General features: G+C 41.5%; 1 protein-coding gene across 1 annotated transcript; it reads left to right on the top strand.

Annotated features, from left to right (window-relative positions):
- Positions 1-18087: 18087 nt before the first annotated feature.
- LOC120843958 lies at positions 18088-23591 on the top strand. Its single transcript, XM_040215480.1, has 4 exons — positions 18088-18594; positions 18924-19092; positions 22348-22526; positions 23487-23591. Exons 1-4 carry the CDS (start codon positions 18088-18090, stop codon positions 23589-23591), a joined length of 960 nt encoding a protein of 319 aa, XP_040071414.1.
- The last annotated feature ends 429 nt before the right edge of the window (positions 23592-24020 follow it).

Here is a 24020-nt window from a genome sequence, read left to right as displayed (position 1 = left end):
TAAGCTTCACACCATCAAGCCAGACCTTGGTACCTGGGAAACATCTTACAATAAAAATAGATTCCACGAGGTCCTCATATGCCGCCTGAGAATCGGCCACACCTACCTCACCCATAGCTACCTGCTTACTAGTGAAGAACCTCCAGCCTGTGAGCGCTGCGGTGAGCCTCTGACTGTTCTTCATATTTTATTTCTTTGTCCTGGTCTTCGGCAGCAGCATAAATTCTTTTTTCCTGATCTTTTCAAGTATCACATTCCATTCCACCCTGCCTTGCTGCTTGGTGAGCGGCCACTAATCTTATTCAAACGTCTTTTCGATTTCCTTGAAAATACCGGATTTTTAAACAAACTTTAGAACTATTCTGCTCCCCATAGTTTAATTCTACTCACCCTTTTTTACTGACTCACCTTGTTTGGCGCAGTATGGCCATTGATGCTCTTGCGCCATTAAAACCGCAAACAACCAACCGGTACTAGAAAAAACAAAAATTCTGGGAAAGCTGAGAAGTAAAATCTCGAGAGAAATCTTCGAGTTATTTAATATTAGAATGCAGGGGGATGACAACTGCATTAGTGCCCCGTCAGTGCATCTGACAGACAAAGCATTTGAATTCTTACTTGAGAAGCCCGATTGGGTATATAAATAGTGTGTTTTCAATAAACATTCAGTTGAAAGTAGCGCTTCGTGTTGTGTCACTTACTCTGTCCTTGTCTTGCGGCGCATTTTGTGAAAAAGTAGTCATGCACCAACTGGCCCATCTGTCACTTCCCACGCAGTAGTTGCGAAGCGAGAGTCTTCTCGCCCACTAAGACGGCTCGGGAGCTCACGTGACCAACCCAGCTCAGATAATACCAGCGCTCACCGCGACTCATCATGGCCATGGTCCTCAGGCTCACGTCATCACGCAGACTAATGCGATCACCGGACTCATATCCACCCTAGGACTTACGTCTTGATTCAGGCTCGTACTCATGAGCCTCGAAACTCACAATCACACTCAAGAGACCTCAAAACTCACTCATGAGTACTTCACTTAGCGCTCAAGCTCACACTCACACTCAAGAGTTTTAAGAACTCACAATCACACTCACGATCAAACTCACGCTCATGAGGTCTCAGGGCTCACACTCGCACTCACACTCATTAGTTACCAGAACTCGCGATCACACTCACGGTCAGACTCACGCTCGTCAGTTCTCAGGACTCACACTCACACTCGCACTTACGAGTTCACGTAACTCACGATCACACTCACACTCACACTCACCATTTTTCGAGACTCGCGGCCTCACTCACGATCACCTCAAATCTGACGGTGAGCGTGAGTGAGCGTGAGTGATCGCACTCATGAGTGAGAACGCCGAGGTATGGATACAAACGCTTTGGTAACGTCGTGTCACGAGCCTCGCTCCGAAGCCCTTATTGGATCGCGGGGGCCATAGCCTCCTCAATTTGCAAAGGTATCGTGAAACGGAGTATAGTAGGCAGTCTTGATTTCTTTTAAAACCTTATTAAGCAACATTGGCAGTCACCATTTGTTGAGCACCAAGTGTGTGATTGGCTTGGAGTCCTTTCCGGTTGATGATCGTACACATTCTATTAACGAGCCGAGCCGAGTTGGCGCACAATACTGACACAGGTCACGCACCCCTCACGTCTAATACATGCTCAGAATATGTAACTAAACTTTAGTGAACTAAGATTTACCTCATCTCAAATTTTAGTGTGTATCAGAATGTCTAAGAGACGTTTCTGGAAGATTTCCGGAATGCCATTTTGTAAGTTATCTACCCAAAGCAGTGCCGAAGCACAAACACGAGCACCCAAGTGTGGACATTTATGTGAGTACAAATGAGGGGGAATTTCAAAGTGAAGAGGAATTATTTAGCCCATGAGGCACTCAAAATTGTCCCTGTGCTATACCGTACCACCACCACTGATCAACATTGCTTGCAACCAGGCCAGCAATCGCCATGGTGCTCACATCATAAACGTCCCAAGATGCCCATCTGTCACTTTGATTACTGCTTGACTGAAAAATATAGAATCATTCAAAATTGATACTGCAGTGTAATTTTCATATATGCTTGCTGTTCCATTTCGGTATCCCTTTAAAAATGTCTGGCAACTTGTGAACCTGCAAACATTTTACAAGTGTTACCCTAGTGGAAGAAATTTAGTGCAGAAGTTAACCTGTCTGTTTCTGAATAAATAAAATGATTCAGGGAATTTCTCGGTGTCATACATGCCAGTATTTGTTTTCTTTTTTCTACAGGAGCCAGGCACCCAGCACATGAACCCATGTATTGTGTACATTGGGGAGGACGTTTTGACCTATCCCATGTACGCAGTGAAAGTCGAAGAACTGAGCATTGACGTTCCAGGCCTCAAGCAGACTTTCTCGTTGCTAGTGAGCCTATTCTGGGCCTTCGGCATTCAGTGTACTCCGGAGGCCAAGAATATGCTCACTATTCTGGAGCATGCCATTGGTGTTTCTCACACAAAAAATGGGCACGGTTGCACTTCGGTTCTGGAGCTCATTGCGAGCTTCACACCTGCAGATAGAAGAGGCAATTTTTTCTGCTGTTCCAAAGTTGCTGACAACTTTTCAGACGCTGCGACACAAGTTGATGGAATTGATACGCGTAAAAGCAGACTACTGAATTTCTTAAATTTAGAAACTTTTGAGGCAGCAGCTAGAAATGAATAATGCAGTATTTCCACGTTATCCCTTGTGGGGCCAGGATGATCACCGACACAGGGATAGATTTTTCCTAATTTTGTGAGCTAATGGTTCCAAGGGCATTAGTAGAGGACATAGGAACATGATATTCCTGCATAATTGGGTGTGTGTACAGTGTGAGAGTTAAATTTTAACCAGGATTACAACCACAAGTAGCTCGTTGCTGCAACACGGGAGACATGAATTGCAGCTGTTGAGGCGTCAAGATGAATTGGAGATGTCGGTTTCATATTCAAATTTTTTTATGGGGGGGGGGGCTATGCAAGATGGCGGGACGAATGGAACGAGGCATCGCGGTTGGTTAGTGCCACGCCCCTGACCAATTGCAGCAGGCGGCGATGTCCCGGTCCCTTCGTCCCGCCTCGTCCCGCAGTCTTACACAGCCCCTTAGGTGGTCGAAAGTAATCTTAAGTCCCTCGTTGGAGCGCGCCAGTTGCCCTTTGTTGGCATGTCAGACCCCCAAATGCACCTCTGTCTCGCAAAGTCAAGATGTCGATAAAGATTCCTCGTGTCACGCTGGGATAAACAACCTCTTTCTTTGCTACAACGCTGCAAATTTGTCATGGTCAATGTGCTGAAAAAGGGAGAGAGAGGCGACAAGAGCGTGCCGAGCTCTAGTTTAAATGATTGGTGGGTAGACCTAAAGCTAGCGGCATTCGTCTACACTGTACTCGTCGAACCCGTTTGAATGCGACAGCCAAACGGCGGATGCTAGCGTTCTGCGTTCTAACGCATTCGACTAGTGCAGTGAAAACACAGGCAGCTAGCTTTGTGTCTACCCACTAACCATTCGAACCAGAGCTCGGCGTTCTGGCGTACCCACGTGCTTTCGACTCCTCCTGTCCCTCAGTTTCTCGACACATCTGTTTTTCGCCAAACGCTTACATTCATGGAGAGGCTATTACAAGGGTGATGTGAGAAAATCTCAGGTATTGCAGTATGCTTCTACAATTTGTGTCAAAACCACCGATAGTTTGTCAGCAACTCCAAAATTCCACGAAAAATTGCTTTATCTGGGGTAAGCCTGACCAACCAAGTGCCTTTTTTTTTAAACGGAGGGCAACTTTTTTATATTTTGGCACACTGAATTATACTTTTTTATTGTTGAAACTGGTTTTATGGGCTATGCCCGCTATATATATTTGTTTGGTTTGAATATTATTCATCTTTGCACATTATGCATTTTTAGATGATTTTCTAAGATGTGATTAACTAGCTTTAAGTGCTTTCCATATTTTGTTTGTAATGTACGCATAGCATTCCTTTAACTTACCTACTCATTTTGATGTAAGTTAATTGCTATGTTTGACATTCTTCACAGGTGCCAATAGGAAGGCTGCAGGGCTGTTACTGACTTTAAACATCAAGTATAATTATTGTAATAATTATAGTACATCGAATTGTTCAGTGTTATAAAAATACTTTTTTTTTCTGTTTTTCATCTGCTTTCATTTACTGTAAGAAGTGATTTTTTTTCAACGGTTTTAATTTTTCAAGAAGGAAAAAGAAATGTGTAAATCACATGTGAAATAAAGAAAATAACACAATTGCCACGTTTGCTGTTTTCATTAGACGCACTTTATACAATTATAGGAGCAACTATATAGTGCCCCAAGCTTTCTGCATTGCTTATGTTAAATGCCTTCATGCTTAACAAGCGCACTAACATCTTGGCTTTAAACATTCTGAGCTAGGAGGGTAAGGTTTCGAAAGTTTGCGAAGGTGCCCGAATTTGGTCAAAATGGTATATTTGGGGTCAATACGGTAAAGAAGCAGGTGCATCTGTCCTCAAACTGCAGCGCACCCGAGAGTAGCCTTGGGAATCCTTGTGTTATTATTAGTATTATGTTTGTAATGCATGCATAACATTGTTTTTTGGTTAAATGTTCTCTGCTTTCATGTAAGTTTATTGCTTTGTTTCATATTCAAAGGTGCCAATAAGAAAGCTGCAGGTTGTTTCTGGCTTTAAAAAGTATCATTACTATAATTATTATTGTTTGAGAGTGTAGTACTGGAAAAATACTTCATTTTTTCATTTCCACATTGTTTCAAAAGTTACCGAAAAGGTTGTTTAAGAAGTTTAATTAATTTTTAAAATAAAATATAAAAAAAATTATATATATCAGATTTGGAAAATAAAAGAATACAAACAATTTCCATCTGTAGTCTTTGTCTCTATTAGAGCCACATTATACATATACAGTATAGTTTTGGTTGTAATGCCCTAAAGTTTTGAGTTTTCTACACTGCTTACATGAAATGTCCTCTTGCTTGGAAAGCGCCAACCTTTTGTTGACAACAGAAAACTGAGATTCAAGATAATTTTATAGATGTGTATATGTTCTCCGAATGCACTTCATAAAAAAAAAAAAAACTCATCTATGCTAGTTTTTTTAAAATCTAATTGCACCCCACTATTTTCCTTTCATAACTGTCTGATATTTAATTATGCGGCTGTTAAAGTGGAGCGAGTAGGGCGACTCATCGGTCACTCGATCAACACGAAAAAGCGTCCGCCAGCGTTTCCCGCTACAATTAACAGTCACATATTCTCGAGCACTGAATTTATGGGAAAAAAGAACGAGCTGAACAACGCATAACTAAGAATCATGTAATCTTAGCCAATTACTGACTAGGAATGCAGTGATTCTTGTAACTTCTGCTGCTATTACACGCACGGAAGCTTATCACTGCGTGAAACTGAAATCGAAACTGATCGGGAGCATGCCGTGCGGTGTTCCTTTAGCCGATTGCTTTCATATCCTGTTGCCCTCCGAAGTGCTGGATTAAGAGGAGCGTCTAGCCCGCTAATCTAAATACCCAGAGCGCTTGTGTACCAATAACACATATACTCTTTGTATTCATCTAGTAAACAATGGCACTCACTTGTCTAATCATTGTCAGAAAATGGTAGGGCATATATACGAATCGTGTCGATAGGGTGGTTAGAGTAGAGTCGCGCAGGTGTTGTTAAATTGGAGTTGTTGGTGCCTTGTTGTACTGCTAACGTGTATGAACCTGTAACAGTGTTCGGTATGTTGGTTGGTGGATCTACTGTGTATTTGCTGGTGTAGAAGTGGTAATCTGTGTGGTCATGTGCAGTCGAAACAAAAGATCTTTTTAGCGCCATCTAGCGATTACTACCACACCTTCTGGGTGGCGGAAGCTGCCGCTTGATTCAAGCAGCATATTGTTGCTGTATGTATCTATTGGTTTACAAACAGATGGCTGGCCTGCGGCCAGCTGGCCTTCTTACCTATTAGTTCGATAACAATCATAGTAATTCCGCTGCTCAGCCATTTAAATGCTCGTTCTGTGTCCAAGAGCTGCGACGTGCAAGCTCATACGCGCACAAATGGATAACCACGTCGGCAAAAGGAGGCAGAAAAAAGGGGATCGAAAAAAAAATCATAGTGGTAGTGTCAGTGCGAGCTTCGCCTCTGGTCGGTGTCGACCACGCTCGACGAAGGTGCCCAGCGATTCATCACCGCAAACTACAAGCATGCGTTGTGTTCAGTAAAGTCAGCATGGCCATTCTTTGCTTAACAACTCCTTTTTTTAGCGTGCTCCGCCGGCGGTCAAAATGCAGTCAATCTAGCAAGATGCCGTCGCGGACAATCGCGGCGATTTCGGCACACACACTGCCGTCCTTCCGGGGTTTAGATACGGTGCCGGTGTCTGGGGAGGGATGTTTAGAGTGTCTGACGGCGCTTGGAAGACGTCGAATAGGCGCATGCGCTCTATTTCTCACGCGTCCGAAAAGCAGTGCTGGTCGCTAGGCCTTACCGGGGAATTTGAGCCTTGCTAACCGGCCGCTATGTTGCTTTAGGGGGTAGTCAAATTTGACTACCTGTTTTTTGACCACGTGTGAAATCGTGAATTTTACCCTAGGAGTCGTTATATATGGGCCAGCTTTTTACTACCCCAAAGGTAGTCACATATGACTACCTTTTCCTTAGAGTGTAGGCTCTCTAGCGGCAGCCCGATCGCACTAAAAGCAGACGACATTCAGCTGAATTACTCAACGAACCATCGGTTTTATTTCTTTCCTGCCAATTAATTTTGTACGAAGACCGTGTAGGAGAGCGCCAATTTTGTGACGGCCCGAACACTCTTTTCCATTTTCATTTCTTGAAGTTTTAGCAGACTTGGTTTCATGTTTCTAATTAGATCAGATTGACGCTTACAAATCCCTGGGCCTTTATATAACATCTAAACTCACACGGTTCTCACAAGTTCACCACGCCACTTCCAATGCCAACCAAACACTTGGCTACTCAAAACGTAACACTTCCAGAATCCTACAACGAATCAACTTTTTTTCTTTCAAAAGGAGTAGTCAGTCAAAAATTGGAGTACGCTTCTGCTGCCTGGGAACCTCTTTTCAGTTCGCAAGTTAGCAGAGGGTCTTGCCGGCGTTTTGGAAACTGTTCAGAATAGACCCGCGCACCATCGTTCTTTTTAATTCAACTCTTCATCCGGTGTAACAGATATACAGAAAAAACTAGCTTATCTTTGCCTAACCTCCGTTTACGCTGAAATATTTCACGTTTACGTTTGTTTCAAAATATATACTTTCAGAACCCAATCCTGAAATCTCAGCTTGTACTTGAACCATTCCACATTTCATCATGCATCGGTCACCTAACTAAAGTAAGGATTCCACAGTGTCACATTAGTGCACACTCTAAATCGTTCGTACCTCATACTTCTCTAAAATGGAATAACTTTACCAAATCCCTTTCCACAATTCGCAATCCTGCTGATTTCGAAAGTGTTGTAACCAGATTTCTATACAGTCTATACCTTGTTCAGACAGCCAACGCTACAAGTTATGGGGATCAATACACTAGCTTCAAAACCTAAGGTCACAGGGCCTTTTCTGTTTGTGATTAGTTTCGTGATCATAGAACACATGACAAAATCATGATGGTGCGCTCTTCACGCCGCCTGATTGGTCCTATGATCTTGTACTATCAGCTGCGTATGAACTTAAAGTGAAACCCAGAATATGACTTGTTTCACGATTGCCATAATAATAATAATAATAATAAGAATATTATATTATTCTAGTTGTGTTAACCTTTTGCACGTTATAATCCCATTAAATTTTGTTATGCCTCCGGGCCCAGAAGGCACTAAGGTAGCAATTTGGGCCAATTGGCTCATGATCACCTAAAGAAGCGCAAAAAATACAAGGGCGAGGAAGTAAATAGAAAAGAGTTTTTATATGGGTTTTCACACAAAAAAACAGTAGCGCTCTTGTCTGTTTACTTCCACGTCCTTGTATTTTTCGCGCTTCTTTAGGTGGCCAAAAGGCACAAATAAATAAAAACATTTTTTTTTCAGAACCATTCGATTTGCTACCATATGGAGCGTACTAGTTCCAAATGTGCAGAAGAGGTATCAGACACAGGGGCCAAACTGACGTGTACAGAGTGCGATATTTCTTGCCATCTAGATTGCTCTGGGGTTTCGGATGAAACTTGTAAGTCAAAGGGCAACGCTTTGCTTAAAGCATGGCAATGTAAAATGTGTGAAACAGTGACACGAAGCATTCAGGGTGCCAAAGAAGATAAGGACCCTAATGTACGCGCCATATTCGCATCCATCAAGGCTAAACTAGAGGATCTACTGAGCCAAAAAGAAACTGTGGATAGAATTGATAAATCCCTGCAAACGATGTCGGTTAACTATGACGTGGTACTAAAGCAGGTCGAAAAAAAAACGAAATAAGATCAAACAAATAAAAAGTAGACTAGAAGGTGTAGCGAAAAACTGACGCTGATGCTGAAATAAAAAGGCTAAAGCAAGAAGTAAATGACCTCGAACGGAGGAGCAAAAAGAAAAATCTTGTGATTCACGGTATTCCTATAAGTGTCAACAAAGATCCGCTGGCATAGGTGAATAAAGTTGCCAAAACACTTTAAGTGCGGAATGTGACAACAAAGGAGGCTGCCGACATTCATAGGCTAGCATCTAGACCTGATAAAACCCCAAGCATCATTGTCCGCTTTGTTCACCAACAGACCAGAGATAAATTGCTGGACAAACGTGCACTGCTGAAGAAACCGAAACGTGATATCTACATCCAAGGGAAATCTAACAAAGCAAGAGAGAGAGCGCTTCTTTGGGAAGTAAAAGAGTGGGCTAAAGAAAACAAATAGGTTAGGTTCAAAAAAGGAAACGTCCTCGTACCCAAGAAGGACCGGAAACCAGTGCGCGTAATTAAGTCTTTGGATGATCTCGAAAAATTGGTGTAATTTTTTTATTGTGTGTTAACTCTTGAAACATGTTTTTTAATGATTGAGAGTAATTGTAGATTGCCTAGCAACAAGCATTGTGTAGCAGACGACCGATGGTTTCTGCCGTCAAATGTAAACTTCTTCCTAGGAAACGAGTAGAGCAGGTCATTAAGATGTTTTCACTTTAAAGTTTCATCAACACGAAATAAATCGGATGAAATCCAGTTGCTTTTTGATCAGTGTGGCTTTAGTTTTGATGCAATTAGTTTATCTTAGACTTGGTTTGCGAGCTTAGTGATATTCTGAAACTGACATCGTCCAATACTTACTTTCTAAAACGCACTGCTAGTAGGGGAGAAGGCCTGGCCCTGTTGCTTAAAAAGACAATTTCGGATAAAATTCTCACTGATTATAGCTGCGTTCACGAAGATTACGAGTTCTTTTCTTTCTTGATCGGTCAGAACCTTATCGCTCTATGCTATTGCCCGCCGGGCCGAAACATTCCATTTTTCTTAACTTATAGTCTTTTCTTGATTTTGCCAATGATAATAAATGAAACATAATATTGAGAGGTTACTTCAACATAAAGATGTTACTCGAATCGTCAAGTGAAAGAGAGATGAATCAGTTAATTAAAACTTCCGGAATCATGAACGTGATCTCTTCGGCTGCAAGGATCACTGCCGAGTCATCGACTTTTCTTGACTCATTTATTACAAATTTTGACAAGCCGCAAACTAGATCCGGCGTGATAGAAACTGACATCAGTGATTATTTATGTATTTTCTTGTGTATATATAAAAAAACTAATAATAAACAACTAATGAAACTCACTGCTGTCAACGTATCAGAATAGAACGCCGGACAATCTAAACGATTTTACACATTTTATCGTCAGAAAGATGTTTTGCCTTTTAAAATATGGTTGCTATAATATAACTCGCCATTTTACTCGTAAATTGATTACGACCATTTAATTTTGGAACAACCAATCATACACATCTAGTAGATATAATTTTATTAAAAAAATACACTACGAAGCCTTTGCAATGTTTCACCGGAATTCACAACGGAAATATTATATAGCCAGGTAGATGTAGTAAATGTTTTAGCTTACATCGATATAGCCTGTGTGTTAAATATAAAGCTGAAATTAGTCTGAATGTACGACATTTTGTGACCTGAGCTGACTTGAAAGGAAAAGTGTATGTTCATTTAACAAGAGTCACAGAAAACGGGAAGTCCCATTTTTAGACCTAATTACGGTCTTCAAGCCGCGGCGTTTACCCTCCCAACCACCCTCAACCATTTTAGTGCGCAACACATACAGCTTGAAACTATGTCTGCAGGCACCTAAGGAACATAATAATTCAATTCAATGTTTATTTACCATTTTTTACAATGGCGGGGGCTGGGAAAAAAAGCTGTATGGACAGCTTGACGAGTTCCCAGCACCACAAAAGTTTCAGCAGCAGCGGCAATGCGAGTTCACACACAGGGTACACATATTAAAAAGAAGAAAAAAAAGATAAAAAGTTATACAATATTAGCTAATGCAGAGAACAGTGGATTTAAAGCCAAAAAAGAAGCAACAAAGCAAGTACAATACAAATGCAACTCATGTGTAACCATATCACTCGCAACACAAAAAATAAGACCGCAATTCTTTGGGTGAAAGAGTAGTTATGTCTATGTGCTTTAGGGTTAGCATATTTAGCAACCTCGGGAGAGTTATTTTGATTCTCTGAAGACCATAGTTAGAGCGGGAGTTTTCAATGAACCAAGGTTCAGAACTACGAGTTGGATAATTTGAGCTTTTTTCCTTCAGGGACGCTAGAGAAATGAAACAGTCTCTATTTTTACTGCATTCTATTTTATATTTCATGCATAACTTAAAGTTGTAGAGTGTGAAGATTTTCATGACATTTAGATTGCGAAAAAGGGATTCTGTGTGAAAGTCATAGCCGACATTGCAAATTATTCTTAGAGCTTTTTTTTTGCAAGAGATGTATTTTTTGAAGGTTCAGTCCTGTGGTCGTGCCCCAAATCAAATGACAATAGTTTAAATGGGAACAAAATAATGACTGGTACAGAAGTAGTTTAACATTGAATGGAAGAATATAAGAATGCCGATACATTAAACCTACCACGTGACTTAGTTTTGATGTGATGTGGTCAACGTGAGCGTCCCAGGACATATTTTCGGAAAAATACACCCCTAGTGTTTTAAATGATCTATCAACCTCAATTGGTGAAGAGTACATTATGATATTGGTCGGAATTTCAACAAATTTGTTTTTAGGTTTAAAGCAAATAGCCTTTGTCTTAGCTGTGTTGATTTTTAGCAAGTTTGCGTTTGCCCATGATTCTAGCTCTGCTATTACGTTATTCGCAATCTTAGCCATTTCATCCCCAGTCCGAGCAGATACAAAGACACTGGTGTCGTCAGCGTTGATACAAAATTTTACCTGTTTGTTTATATTGACTAAATCATTGATATATATATTAAACAAGAACGGTCCTAAGATGCGTCATTGAGGCACACCTGAAGTTAGATTCTTTACATCTGACGAATAACCGTTAACATGGACGTACTGCTTCCGGTGACACAAGTAGCTTTTTAGTAATGTTAAAGCCTGTCCTCTGATACCATATGTCTCGAGCTTTTGAAAGAGTAGTTTATAGTTTAGGTAATCGAATGCCTTTGTAAAATCAACATAAACACCGAGGACAATATTTTTCTTTTCAAAGTTGTCCAGTATAAATTCTTTTTGGTCGAGTAAAGCTAACTCCGTAGAACGATTTTTTCGGAACCCATATTGTGATGCTGTTAAGATGTTATATTTTTCTGAGAAGTTTACAAGACGATCGTGCAGAATGCTTTCAAGGCCCTTTGAAAACACTGAAAGTATAAAAATCGGTCTATAATTTCCGAGCTCATTTTTGTTGCCTTTTTTATATAAAACTGTCACTTTAGCAATCTGCATTCTCGGGGGGAAAATCGCAGTTTCTAAACAAAGGTTAAAGATATGAACTAGGCAAGGGCTAATTACTTCAATAACGTGCTTGACTGGCCTAATTTGAATTCCTTCATTATCACAGCTGCTGCTGTTGTTTGCTTTAAGAAATACGGATATTACTTCGGCCTGAGTAACCGGATTCAGGTAGACTGTGTTTTCATTTTTATTTGCAATGTATCTATAGATTTCGGTGTCGTGGCGATTATCCACTAAGTTAACAAAAAAATTGTTGAAAGCATTTGCAAGAGTTCGACCAGATAACTCCATTCCGTTCACATACAGTTTCTCAATGGCGTTAGTGGAACGCTGTGGATTTAGTACCGAATTAAGCTTTCTCCACATTGTATCTGTACGGTTAGTCCCCGTATTAAATAAATTAAAGTAATAGCTTTTTCTAGCATTCCTAATCTCTTTATTCAGGTTGTTTCTATATGATTTAAAAATCCTTAGCTTATTTGGGTTTCTTGTCTTTACAAATTTTTTATAAAGGGAATTTTTTATTCTAATTTTTCCAAGCAACTCTGTGGTCATCCAAGGTTTTCGAGATTTTTTGTGGCCTCTAATAGATTTGTAAGGAAAATATTTTTCGTACAGTGGTCTAAATTTATCTATGAATTTATCAAAAGCTTTCTCTGGGCTGGTTTCACTGGTTATTTCACTCCAGTCAGTGTTGTTTAACTCAGCATGAAATCTGTCTAGGCGATCACTTGTTATAAGCTGAAACCTAGCTCCCTTTTGCGGTGCTTGTTTTGACACGTCTTTACGAATGCTTATAAATGTGGCAAGATGATCACTGATGTCACAAATAACTACACCAGATTTTACGACAGATAAATCAAAGTTCGTTATAAAGAGATCTATTAAGGATTCAGACGTCTCAGTGATTCGTGTTGGTGTATTAATTACATTTGAATAACCATTTGCTTGAATTAAAAGTTCCAGTTGTCTTTTCGAAGAACTTTCAGTTAACATGTTGATATTAAAATCTCCGCCCAAAATGATACTATACCTATTTGTTCTTATAAAATCAAAAAGTTCCTCCAGAAATTAAAAAAAAATTCAGGATATTACCGTCGGGTGGGCGGTAAACAACAGAGACAATATTTTTGTTAACCCTCAATGACATTACCTCGTAGTCATTTGTTACGGTTGAAAAGTCACTGAGCAATTCACAGACAGCTCCCCTGGTTGCCAAGATTGCAACGCCGCCACCGCGTTTAGCAGTATGGTTTAAGAAATACGTGTGATATAAAGATAGCCGAAGAACTTCACTTTCATCAGAGTACCACGTCTCAGTTAGCATTATTATGTCAAAAGAAACATTCAACTGATTAAAAAACACTTCAAGGTCAGAAGATTTGTTTCGTGCAGATTGCGCGTTAAGATGAATACATTTTAAAGACTCATCCCGATCATCATCAATATGACGCGATAATTCATGTGGCAGAAAAAAAATGCGATCTGCCATTTTAGGATAACAACATAAGAAGCGCCGTGTTTTACAAGTGGTCTAGTTTACCCCAATCCTCTGTAGGTCGTCTTCGTCCTTCACAACGATAGCTCTGTCACCCGTTTTTTTGCGGACCAAGATGCTTCCATTGTGATGCCAGACGTAAGCATATTGTTTGTCACTTGCCAATCTTTTGCGGTTTGAAGCAGAGCTCTGTTGTGCCTTGTTAAGTTCTCAAGAATGAATGGGCCAGATCGATCTTTGTTTAATTTCTTTTTGGCGTGCAGCCAGGCATCTCGTGTGCTCTGCTTCGTAAAACGAAGGATAATGCCAGGCACCTTATCTGGCTTTCCGGGTAATCTGTGTGCTGCAGTGATATCAGTTTCAACGAGTGGCGCCAGTTCTAACTTTGCTGCTATTTCATTTACTTTCTGAAGCAAGTTTTCATTCTCGCTTTTGGCAATTCCGTGAAGTTCCAGGTTTAATTTTCTGCTTCTCCATTCGAGATCGTTCATTTCACGTTTCAGTTGTTTTATTTCGCTTTTCTGATTCTGATTTTCGATCGTTTCCATACGTTTTTGAATGTTTTTTAGTTCACCATCGTGTCGGTTCACTTTTTTGAGCAGGTCATCATAGTCGTCTGATAGGTGTTTGACAGTTTTCTCGATATTATCGACCGTCTCTTTTATCGTCATGAGCGAGTCTAGTTTCGTGTTCATATTCGCAAGCAGGCTCGCCATGTCGACCTCAGATTTTTGCTTTCGACCTTTGGACGTCTGGGATTTCTGCGGTTTACATGCGGAGCATAGCCATGCTTGTTTAAAACTGTCATCTTTCGTTTTGAACGCTTTGGCACTGATCCCGGAACATGCACCCAGGTGGAACGAGTAATCGCACTCCGAGCAGTTCAGCACTTCTCCAGTTTCAGGCAATTCCTCAGAACACGAAGGACATTCATTTTCCATCTATGAAGACGCTAAAAAGAAACCGCGCACGTACTTGTGAACAGAAAGAAGACAAAAATGGCAGCAGCAGCAGCAGTGACAATGGTTAGGTTAAATATATGCACGTAAAAAAGCCGTAAACCAACCTGCAAGTAGCGTGCGGGAGATGTTAGCTGGTTACAAACACCACGCTGCCGCTGCTGCCAGATGATCCTATGGCGGCTTGTCTGCCCTTTTTGTAGTAGCTCCGTGGGACCCGTGCGCAGCCGATGGTCCGTAGTGATGGCGCTGCCCGTTGATGGTATCTTGTGCTGTGGCGTAATCTGGAGCGTGGCAGGATGATGATGCAGCCTAGGTCCTCGCCTTGTTTCCAGGGACAGTAGCAGTGCACTGATTCTGCAAGTAGCGTGCGGGAGATGTTAGCTGGTTACAAACACCACGCTGCCGCTGCTGCCAGATCATAGCCAAACCAATCAAATTTGAGTGGCATGTTTATATGTTCATTTTTCGTTGCATCAATACTATGGCTACTTGGACTTTTCTGTTTTGAACATCTTGTAGATGTATAATTATGATTTTTTTCTGTGAAGTTTTTTCGCTACTGTTACCCTTTTAGGGGCTCAGGACCGGTGAAGCTGTTTTAACAGCTTTTTTCACAAGTCCCCACCAACACTGTACCTATTGTGGGAGATAAAGCTATTATTATAATTAATGCGAGCAGGATATATTACATGCGCCCTTCATCATTTTCTTTCTGAATTAGTTAATTTTTACGCAGTTTTGTATAGACAAAAGTTAAACAACTTCTGCATGAAATTGGTATCACTCGGAGTTGTCGAAATAAAAAAGTGACGAAATATATAACTTGTTACTTGCAAATGAAAGGAAGGCGTAGCTGACCTGCTTTATTTCGAAATAAATAGAAAACATTACACTTAAGGCGGCACTCAAGCGGTTTTTGAAAAAAAGCTACTTTTTGGTGCGATGGCGTTAAGGAAGTGTCAGTGAATGAGTATCTTCAGTTTTAGTAGGCAGAGCCGTCTATTAATCACGCAGGAATAAAATACGTGCGGTCTCTTTTCTGTACTTGCGAGGACCAATGAAACTATCGTATGTTTGAAAATTTTGGCGGTCTTTGTAAAGTTTCGCTGAAGAAACAATTTTCAGATGCATTTAAATATGTTGTGCATGATAATTTCACAAGACATAAAATATCTCTAGTTTAGAATACGTGATACTGCAATTATCGTTTCACAAACAAGGGACTACGTTTTCTCCTTGCCTTCCTCTGCGGGGGGTGAATTTCCCGTTCCCCAGGGATGCGTGGAAGCGCACGTATCTCGGCGCGTTGCAGGCCGGTCGTGCCGGTCGCGGGCCGGCCGGCTCCTTCTATCCGCAAACATGGCGTCGATGGTGATCGTCGGCATGCGTGGTGAAAGCTCATCGTTCCGCGTAAAAGCGCTATCTTTGTGAATTTTCGTCGTGTGTCGCTATGATAACCCAGCACGTACTAGAAGGGAACATCCACCTACGCGTGCGGCGATGTCGTGGCAGCACTCTCAAGACAGCAGAAACGCCCGTGCCGTCATGTTTGTTTACTTCGACTACAGTGGTGCTTTCTAAGCATTTGTGTCCTCAAACATCGCCGGGATTTCTTATTTGGCGCATTTCATGCGTGTGCTCAAGTTCAAGGTATTACTGGCGCGTACCGTATAAAGGATGCGAATTTTCACGCGTTTTCATCACCGGCAAAAGTGATTAGTGTTAGCAATCCTGAACGCTCGCAATGTCTATCTGAACACGAAATCATATTTCTACGATGCTACATTGCTGCTAAGATTACATCGTCTTTTATAATAGTATAAAAGGCGTGTGGCGATATTTGTACTATTGCAATGTCGTGTATTAGAGTCGTGATCGTCCAAGACGGCGGACTGCATCTTTTTATTTTCTTTTTTTTTCACCCACTGTACCCTGCAAGCCTATCAAGAAAAAATAATAATAAAGCTTTAGGCTATCGAAAACTGTCTGTCTATACTCCGTTACGCAGTGCGTCCCCTTTTTAGAGGGGCCGCTGAAACAGCTGACGGCGGCGTATAGAAGCGGTCGCCGTGCTGACGACCCGCTGCGCTTGTTGTAGTGGTTGCAGGTGTGTGTACGCGCGGCGCAGAGCGGTCGCTCCGGTTGCAACAGACGCAGTCGTAGGTACGCGCTCGTTCCACATGTCTGAACCAGCCCTCCCCCCGTCGTCCCGAGGTGGAAGTCAACATGGCGACATCGTTTGACATCACGTACCAGAGGTAACGCTGCGATGTCAAACGTTGGTTTGGTTACGACTTGCCTCAACCTCAAATTGAAGAACGCCCGAAAAGGTCTGCGTTTCGTCGTCCTCGGAACCCGAACATGACTCCGCAGCGCTGCTATCGTCCACATCACACGTCGGAGTGGCGTCATAGGAAATCATCCCCAGGTCGGCTGTCCGCCGAAGAATTTCAACCTCTAACGGCGTCAGGTCCTTGAGCGGTGAGAACTCCCCCTTGATCGAAGCTCGAATGACAAAGAGGTTCGGCCGATGCCGGCTACCTCGGGATCACTGCGCAACGGAACGTCGTCCAACGCCATTGGCCCGAGATCCTTTTGATAAACGTGCGAGGGCCAATGAGAGTGGTTTCGTTTTCGGATGGATCCGAGGTTTGGCGGCCTTCAATTACATTTTTATTAAAGAAATAATCACCGTATGACTATACTTTTTGGTTTTTAGGGATACTTAGGGGGTCTAAATTCAGCTGTCGTCATCAAAACACGAACTCAAAAACCACTTGAGTGCCCCTTTAACAGTTAAGGAAAAAAAGAAACGCACGGTACCTTTGCATCGCTTTTTATCAACGAATTGAAATGGTTTGCTGTTGTGACATTCCATGCGTGCATACACATAAAAACTTAACATAAGTACCTCATAACATTTATGGTTCTTTCTGAATCTTCACGAGAAGAAACACGAAAAACGCCAAAACCATTTTACCTGGCGCCATAAAATACGAAGACAATTGAACTGTAATTTTTCTTTAAAGTTTATGAAAGAAGGTGCAACGATTAACGCAACTATACCTTACCCATTACTCAAGATAAGTAGCGTAAGTGCGTTATCTGTTATGTTTTGAAAATGTAACGTGTAGGTTACTACAGACTAAAAAGTAACGGGCTACCGGTGATAGCCAGTGTTGGCGGTGAATGGTTACGGCCAACACTGGCTATCACTATAATGTTTTTTTTTTAATAGTGACGAATAATATCTTTGAGTCTTATAGATTGCCGATCGATTCCGTAGGTAGAATGTCCCAACGTTTGCCATGTTTTTCTCGCGTATCTATAAGGCCAAAGAACAACGACCCATGCAAGGCCCCATTAAGAACGCCGTTCCAAGTTTATCTCAGTACTACGTTCGTGAATAAGCGGGAGCAGAAGAGAAAGAATAACAGATAATTTGCATGAGCGTCAGCGCCTCTGAATGCCCAGATCTTATAAATGCGGAAAACTACCAAGCTGATATCAGTCTGCTTCTTCAAGTTATACGTCATCCGAAGGAGGGCGCAAAACCACTAGCAGTCCACGTCAGTCGCTTAATCTTACCCCCCCCCCCCCCCAAAAAAAAAAAAAAAAAAAAAAAAAACATTACAAAAAACAATGACTGCCAAATTTAGCCCTGAAAGTTACGCGCGTGTGAATGATAAAAGTAAGTCCATGAACAAAGAAGCTTTGAAAATGACAAGATTTCGAAAACCCTCGAGCGAGTGCGAACAAATGCTAGACATCGGATGCGGGACGGGAGGCTTCACGAGGAACATGCTGCTTCCATGGAGCAAGCCGTGCCGAAAAATGGCAGCTGTCGACGCATTGCCAGGCATGATTGAATACGCCAAGGCGAATCATCTGCACCCAGATATAAGCTATGAGGTCCTTGATGCAGGTTCAAGAGACATCTCAAATTTTCTGAAAAAACACGGCAAGTTCGATCGTGTTTACTTCTTCTACTGCTTGCACTGGATCAAGGATCAGGAGGTGGTTTTGGCAAACGTCGGCAAGTTGTTGAAAGACGACGGAGAGTGCCTCTTTTTGTTCGTTTCTCAGTTTGTTTTTTACGACCTGTGGCAAGAGATGGCATCAATGGAGCGTTGGATGAACGTGATCGGGGTGAGTGTTTATCTACACACTTCATCCTTTTAAACATATATTTAATTTTGCCAAATGCGATAAAATATTATGCCTTGGTTAATTTTATCTTCTTTTTTAAGAATGAAAGATTAGTGCATTACTATGATCAGACCGAGGTTACGAAGTTGAGTAGAGAAATCTGTATTTTGTTATGTATTTGTGTATTAGTGTTCGACTTAAAGACGTGTCTTCTTCGTAAAGCTCGCCAGAAGGTGTAAAATTAAATGATTCAATGGCGTTCTGCATTTCATACATATGTTTTTCGTAAATGTAGAGCTTGTATTTACTTTGATCTAATACTCTTTCAGCATCCTTTGGAAATCATTCCGAAATCCTGGAATCTTGAGCTAAAACCGAGTCTGAAGTATGTGGAATCTTCCGTGAAAGAAATGGTCGCAGACGCTGGAATGGACACCATAAGTTGCACTGTTTACCCCGCGACCCCATGCGTTTTCATGAACGCCAAAGGAGTTCTAGGTAAGATTTTGTAAAGGATAACTAGTTCGTCAGGTGAAAATGTCATTACAGGTTATCTGTGTATAGAGTTCTGTTTATTTTTTATATGAGGACAATTAAACAAAAACGAAATATTTTGTTTGTGGTATGTATTTAGTCTTCGTCCCAAATGTTTTACGTTTTTATGTGTTTTTCTGTTTTTGACTAAGTGTTTACGACTAACTTTGTTATTGTATTTTATTTATTTTACAATATAACACACACCTACAAAGTACTAAGGTGGTGATGTGGGCCAGGGGTAGTAGTCGTGCACTATGGGGATAAACAGCTCGAAAAACGGGGACAGCTATAAAAACACACACGACAATTCAAAGTTTTTCCTGTCGTGTGTGTTTTTATCGCTGTCCACATTTTTTATATTTTTATCCCCAAAATGTACACCTACAAAGGAACATAAGCCGTTACACCGATTATTTAAAAAAAGTAATGTATAAATAATACCTACAAACTTCGCGAGCGAGCTTAAATGCCAGAATTTCTCGTTGTTTTCTATTCGCAATAAAATTACTTTTTTTTCAACATGCCAGAAGAAAATAGGGCTTCCAATGAAGAGACAGATTGTAAAAAATTTTCATCTCTAATAAAATATGTACAAACAAATCGCTGCATGTTTCGGCGAAAAACAAATGGCCTCCTTGGAGCTTCCACGCAAAGTTTGAAACATTTTCCATAATATTTTTCCTGTTTGTATCATTTGCGTAGGTGACAACGAACAAAAAGGAACCCTTATACATATTTACCATGGCTTAGGGAACATCACACGCCTCAGGAGCCACGATTTAGCCAAGCGTATTTAATATCGGTGGAGATGTTCCTATTCGGTATCAGTTGAAACATTCGAAAGTAGCAGTTTGTTTAGGCAAATATATCGTTTTTTGGGCTATTTAGGGCGATGAGAGGCCAAGAGACCCGGAAGTAGAACACAAGAGCGCCGAAAAAGGGCGCCACGCGGCATTGCGTGCCATTATCCATAGCAACCGTTTCTGGCGTCCTTACGTCACTTCCGCGCGGCGCTGCGTCGCTCGGATCTGGTCTCTACAGATAAAGCCGCGAGGTGCGCCTGTGGCGCGCCAGGCGGCATGCGGCGAGTGCCCCGCGGCTCCCCCTTTCCCCGCTCTTGTGTTCCACGCTTAAGAATAACCGAACTTGGTATTCTTCGTCTAAGGGCTAGGAATATTGGCCCTAAATTGGCAAACAAGGGCCAGGGTTAGGCTTCACTTCCTTGTTGTTCGATTTTCACCTGGAAATTTCGGTAATGAATTCCCAAACAAGTGCCAGAATTATGCTTGACTGCTGTTGGTTTGATTGATACGTGGCATTTTTGGCTCACGTCTGGATCTTCGGCAAGTATGTGGCGAACCAGAGAAACGCAATGGAAAAACTAATGAAGCGTACTTTGTCACTAACTAACACTTTGGAGATAAACATTAATAAGGCCAAGTTAGGCTCCTAGAATTGACCCACTCGGGCCAAGTTTGGCGGTTCTTTCACGTGCTGACTGGGTTGTTATTGAGGTGTACGCCGTTATAAAGGAATGCCATCGTTCGAGGCTAATATAAACATATTTCAAATAGATTATTTCACGTTTTACAAGGAATGTTTTATGAACTGTTTTTCATATAAACCACCTTTTTATTATTATTACTAATATTACGCTTATGGGATGGTCATGGAAAAAACAACGGCTCTAATAAACTATAAATTAACGTAAAATCCAGAGGGATGCTCCATTCCGAAAGGTAACCCACTACTATTTTTGGATTGATATGCTATTTTCTTTTGAACACCGAAGGATTGTCCACTCCTAGTAATCGTAGTGTTCGGATCAATGATGACATTAGAGTAAATGCATCTAGTTAGATATACCGGGATGTAAGCGAACATCGCTGACTGGGAAGTACAGTCATCGTCGCTGCGATAATATGCTGACAGAAACATATGATCTAGATATAGTATTTCTTCAACTTCTCCTGATTGCACGCCGAAACTTAGTCGAGGTGGGCTATCTCTGGGGATATTACAGAAAAACATTAAACAGTTCTCATATTTTGTTTACGAGTTTTTTAGCTAAACAAAAGGTGGGTTATTGAAACAATGTACGCTTTCGACGTAAAAGAGCTGGGGGGCTATGTTCGACAAATGTTTCGTTTCTTCTAAAAAGAAACGGAAGTGACGCAAGGGACCATATCGCGTCTGATTGGCTAGAGGCTCAAATGACGAAAAAGGGAACTTTCGTCATTGGAGCCTCTAGCCAATCAGACGCGATATCATCCCTTACGTCGCTTCTGTTTCTTTTTAGGAGAAACGAAACATTTGTCGAACATAGCGCCCCAGACCGCATAGTACGGTAAATGTTTTTTTCCCTAATTTGATATATTAAATTAAAGATGTCTATCAAACGATTATTATTTAAATGGCATACCCCGTTTACAATGCCAGGCTTTTTACAGAAAAGCAAGTAACGCGTGAAGACTGCGCTATGTTTCAGTCACAGTCTGATATCTACAGTGATACTAATAAGTAGGGTTACATGTTTTGAGGTCATTTTTTCAGATTGGCGATATTTTGGCGTGGTTACTTGAAAGCCACTTATGAAAGCCACTTATAAAATAATGTTCGAAAATGTAGCTCCAACCGATATTTGAAAGGAAACGTCGGGTTTCCTTTCAAATATTGGTTAGAGCTACATTTTCGGACTTAAACTCTCACCCAACCAGGCAGATGTTTGCCGAATATGTTTACTTTCAACCCATTTATAAATAACTTGTAGTATCATAGCGACCATCCATTTTTAATATCTACTTTACCTTAGTTATCTAACTGATGTAGGCTTTTGGAGGTATATATATATATGTAGCGACTACTTCTTAATAGCTATTCTTAAAATAAGGTAACCATCCGGGGCCAATACTGTGCCGATTGCTGGCATTTTAGATTACCCTAATACTGCTTACGGTTACCGCCACGGTATTGCCGAAAGGGGAACTTACAGCAAAGGATATATGGGGCCCTGGATTATCACCATCACAACTCCCCTTGCTCTTTCAAGATTGTGATGTAGTAGTAACTTTGTTGCTTACTGAAATGTAGCCCTAAGCTCATGCCTCATTCCTTCATTGTTTGCATGGTTGTTTTGTAAATTCACGTCTGTGGGATCGAATTTTGAAGTGTGATAGCTAGGGATGTTTTCAAAACACACAGCACTCTTCTGTGTAGACCTGCTGCTTCCAATCGTCACCGCGAAGGACCCTTCTTCTTCGGAGGAAAAGCAAAACATGGGTAAGGAAATGGCGACCAGGCGTATCAACGCCTGCACAAAGACACCCGACAGCTGCTTTTTCCCTATGGACATTGTCATTCTTCACGCTCACAACAATCCAAAGTATGACGTTCAAGTTGAAACTCCGAGTGTGTCAGCATCTATCTATACTCGGCGACAAATTTTCTTGGCAATGCAGTGGAAGGTAGAGGCCCGCGTCCCCTCTCCCATTTTGAGTGTACGCAGGCTCTCCTCCTCTCCCCGGAAATGGGGGAGGAGGAAAGCCTGCTTACACTCAAAATGGGAGAGGGGACGCGGGCCTCTACCTTCCACTGCATTGCCAAGAAAAGTTGTCGCCGAGTATAGCAGCGTCGTTAAATGACATATATACACCGATTCTCCATGAACCCCAAAGACAACCCTTCAGCATAAGCGTTTTCGTCATTTGTACAGACCATTTATGTAGCAGAAAATGAAAATTAGTTTTTATGGTTACCTCTAGCTGTGAATGAAAATCTTCCGCTAAGGGGCTAACATTGTATTTGTTTTGTTTTTTGTCGTTGAAATAAAACGCCCCGCGGTGGTGGGATCCAGGAAACCCTTGAAACTGTCTCGATCCGGAGTGCGCAAACCCGGGGCGTAGGTTTGGAAAATTAGTCACAAGAGTGAGACAGACAAAGTGTCGAAGTTCCGCGAGTTCTATATGAAATAAAAGCGTTTCACCAATGAACTTCCAAGAATTAAAATTTAAGGTCTATTTACATTTGAATCTTGATGAAAACACTGCAAACGCATCTGGTCCCCCAACCAATTTGGCTAGATTTAAATTCATTAACAAATGAATATGATTATATTAATGCGGGGTTTCATAGAACCTATACTTGTGTTGTATAAACAACAGTGAACAAATAACAGTAATCTCTCCAAACGGTTTCAAAGCGTCGTGAAAGTTAAGGTTGTGAAAGCAGAGGACGAAGCCGCAAAGTGCGTGTGTGTGCAATCCTTTTTGGGCTTTATTAGAGTTATTGCTTACTCAATACTCGTTAATTTGTTGACGCTTGCACCTCTAATTTGTCAGAGCTCTTCATAATTTAAGAGCGTTTTCAAAAATAACTTTGACCTGAAAATTGTATGGCTGAAAGTTTACCGAAAGTACAAAGAGGAAGACGAGAGTTTGACAAATTGTGCTACTGCTCTCTAGAAGTTTGTCAAAAACTTGTGACTACAGCGAGTTCCCGGACACTTCCCTCTGAGACCTGCTCGTAGCTGATGTTGGAGGCTTCGTGATCAGATTCAGTGACCGACTCTTGTGATGGATGGTCATCTTAAGTTTGAAGACATGAACATTGTGTCAAGGGCAAGGTAACTGGTTATACAGGAGAGCGTAAAGCTACATCGGCCGAGCGGCGCAGAGGCCAGGGGCGTGTTTAGGCAGGGGTCAAGATGGATCAGGGTGAGCGGCAAGAACAGGCAACAACACTGTTCTCAATCTGGTTCTTCTGTGCATGAATCGTTCAAGTGTATTTTTACTAAAACAGAACGATTCCATTTCGGAAGAGTAAGACATGGCAAAAGTATATTTAGAGTGCGCTGTACTTTGTGCCGTAGTCCCGCATGTGCCATGCGGGAC

This window comes from Ixodes scapularis, unplaced genomic scaffold (assembly GCF_016920785.2).
Source record: "Ixodes scapularis isolate PalLabHiFi unplaced genomic scaffold, ASM1692078v2 PGA_scaffold8__174_contigs__length_109621045, whole genome shotgun sequence".
Classification (NCBI taxonomy): domain Eukaryota; kingdom Metazoa; phylum Arthropoda; class Arachnida; order Ixodida; family Ixodidae; genus Ixodes; species Ixodes scapularis.
This window is presented reverse-complemented; position numbering and strand designations above follow the sequence as displayed.

Bases quoted from the DNA above. Each gene is read 5' to 3' on its own strand.
- LOC120843958 (XM_040215480.1), top strand. From the start codon at position 18,088: ATGACTGCCAAATTTAGCCCTGAAAGTTACGCGCGTGTGAATGATAAA. The intron at 19,093-22,347 runs GTAAGATTTTGT...TCTTCTGTGTAG, and splicing joins GAACGCCAAAGGAGTTCTAG to ACCTGCTGCTTCCAATCGTC. The intron at 22,527-23,486 runs GTTGAAACTCCG...TCATAATTTAAG, and splicing joins ATCCAAAGTATGACGTTCAA to AGCGTTTTCAAAAATAACTT.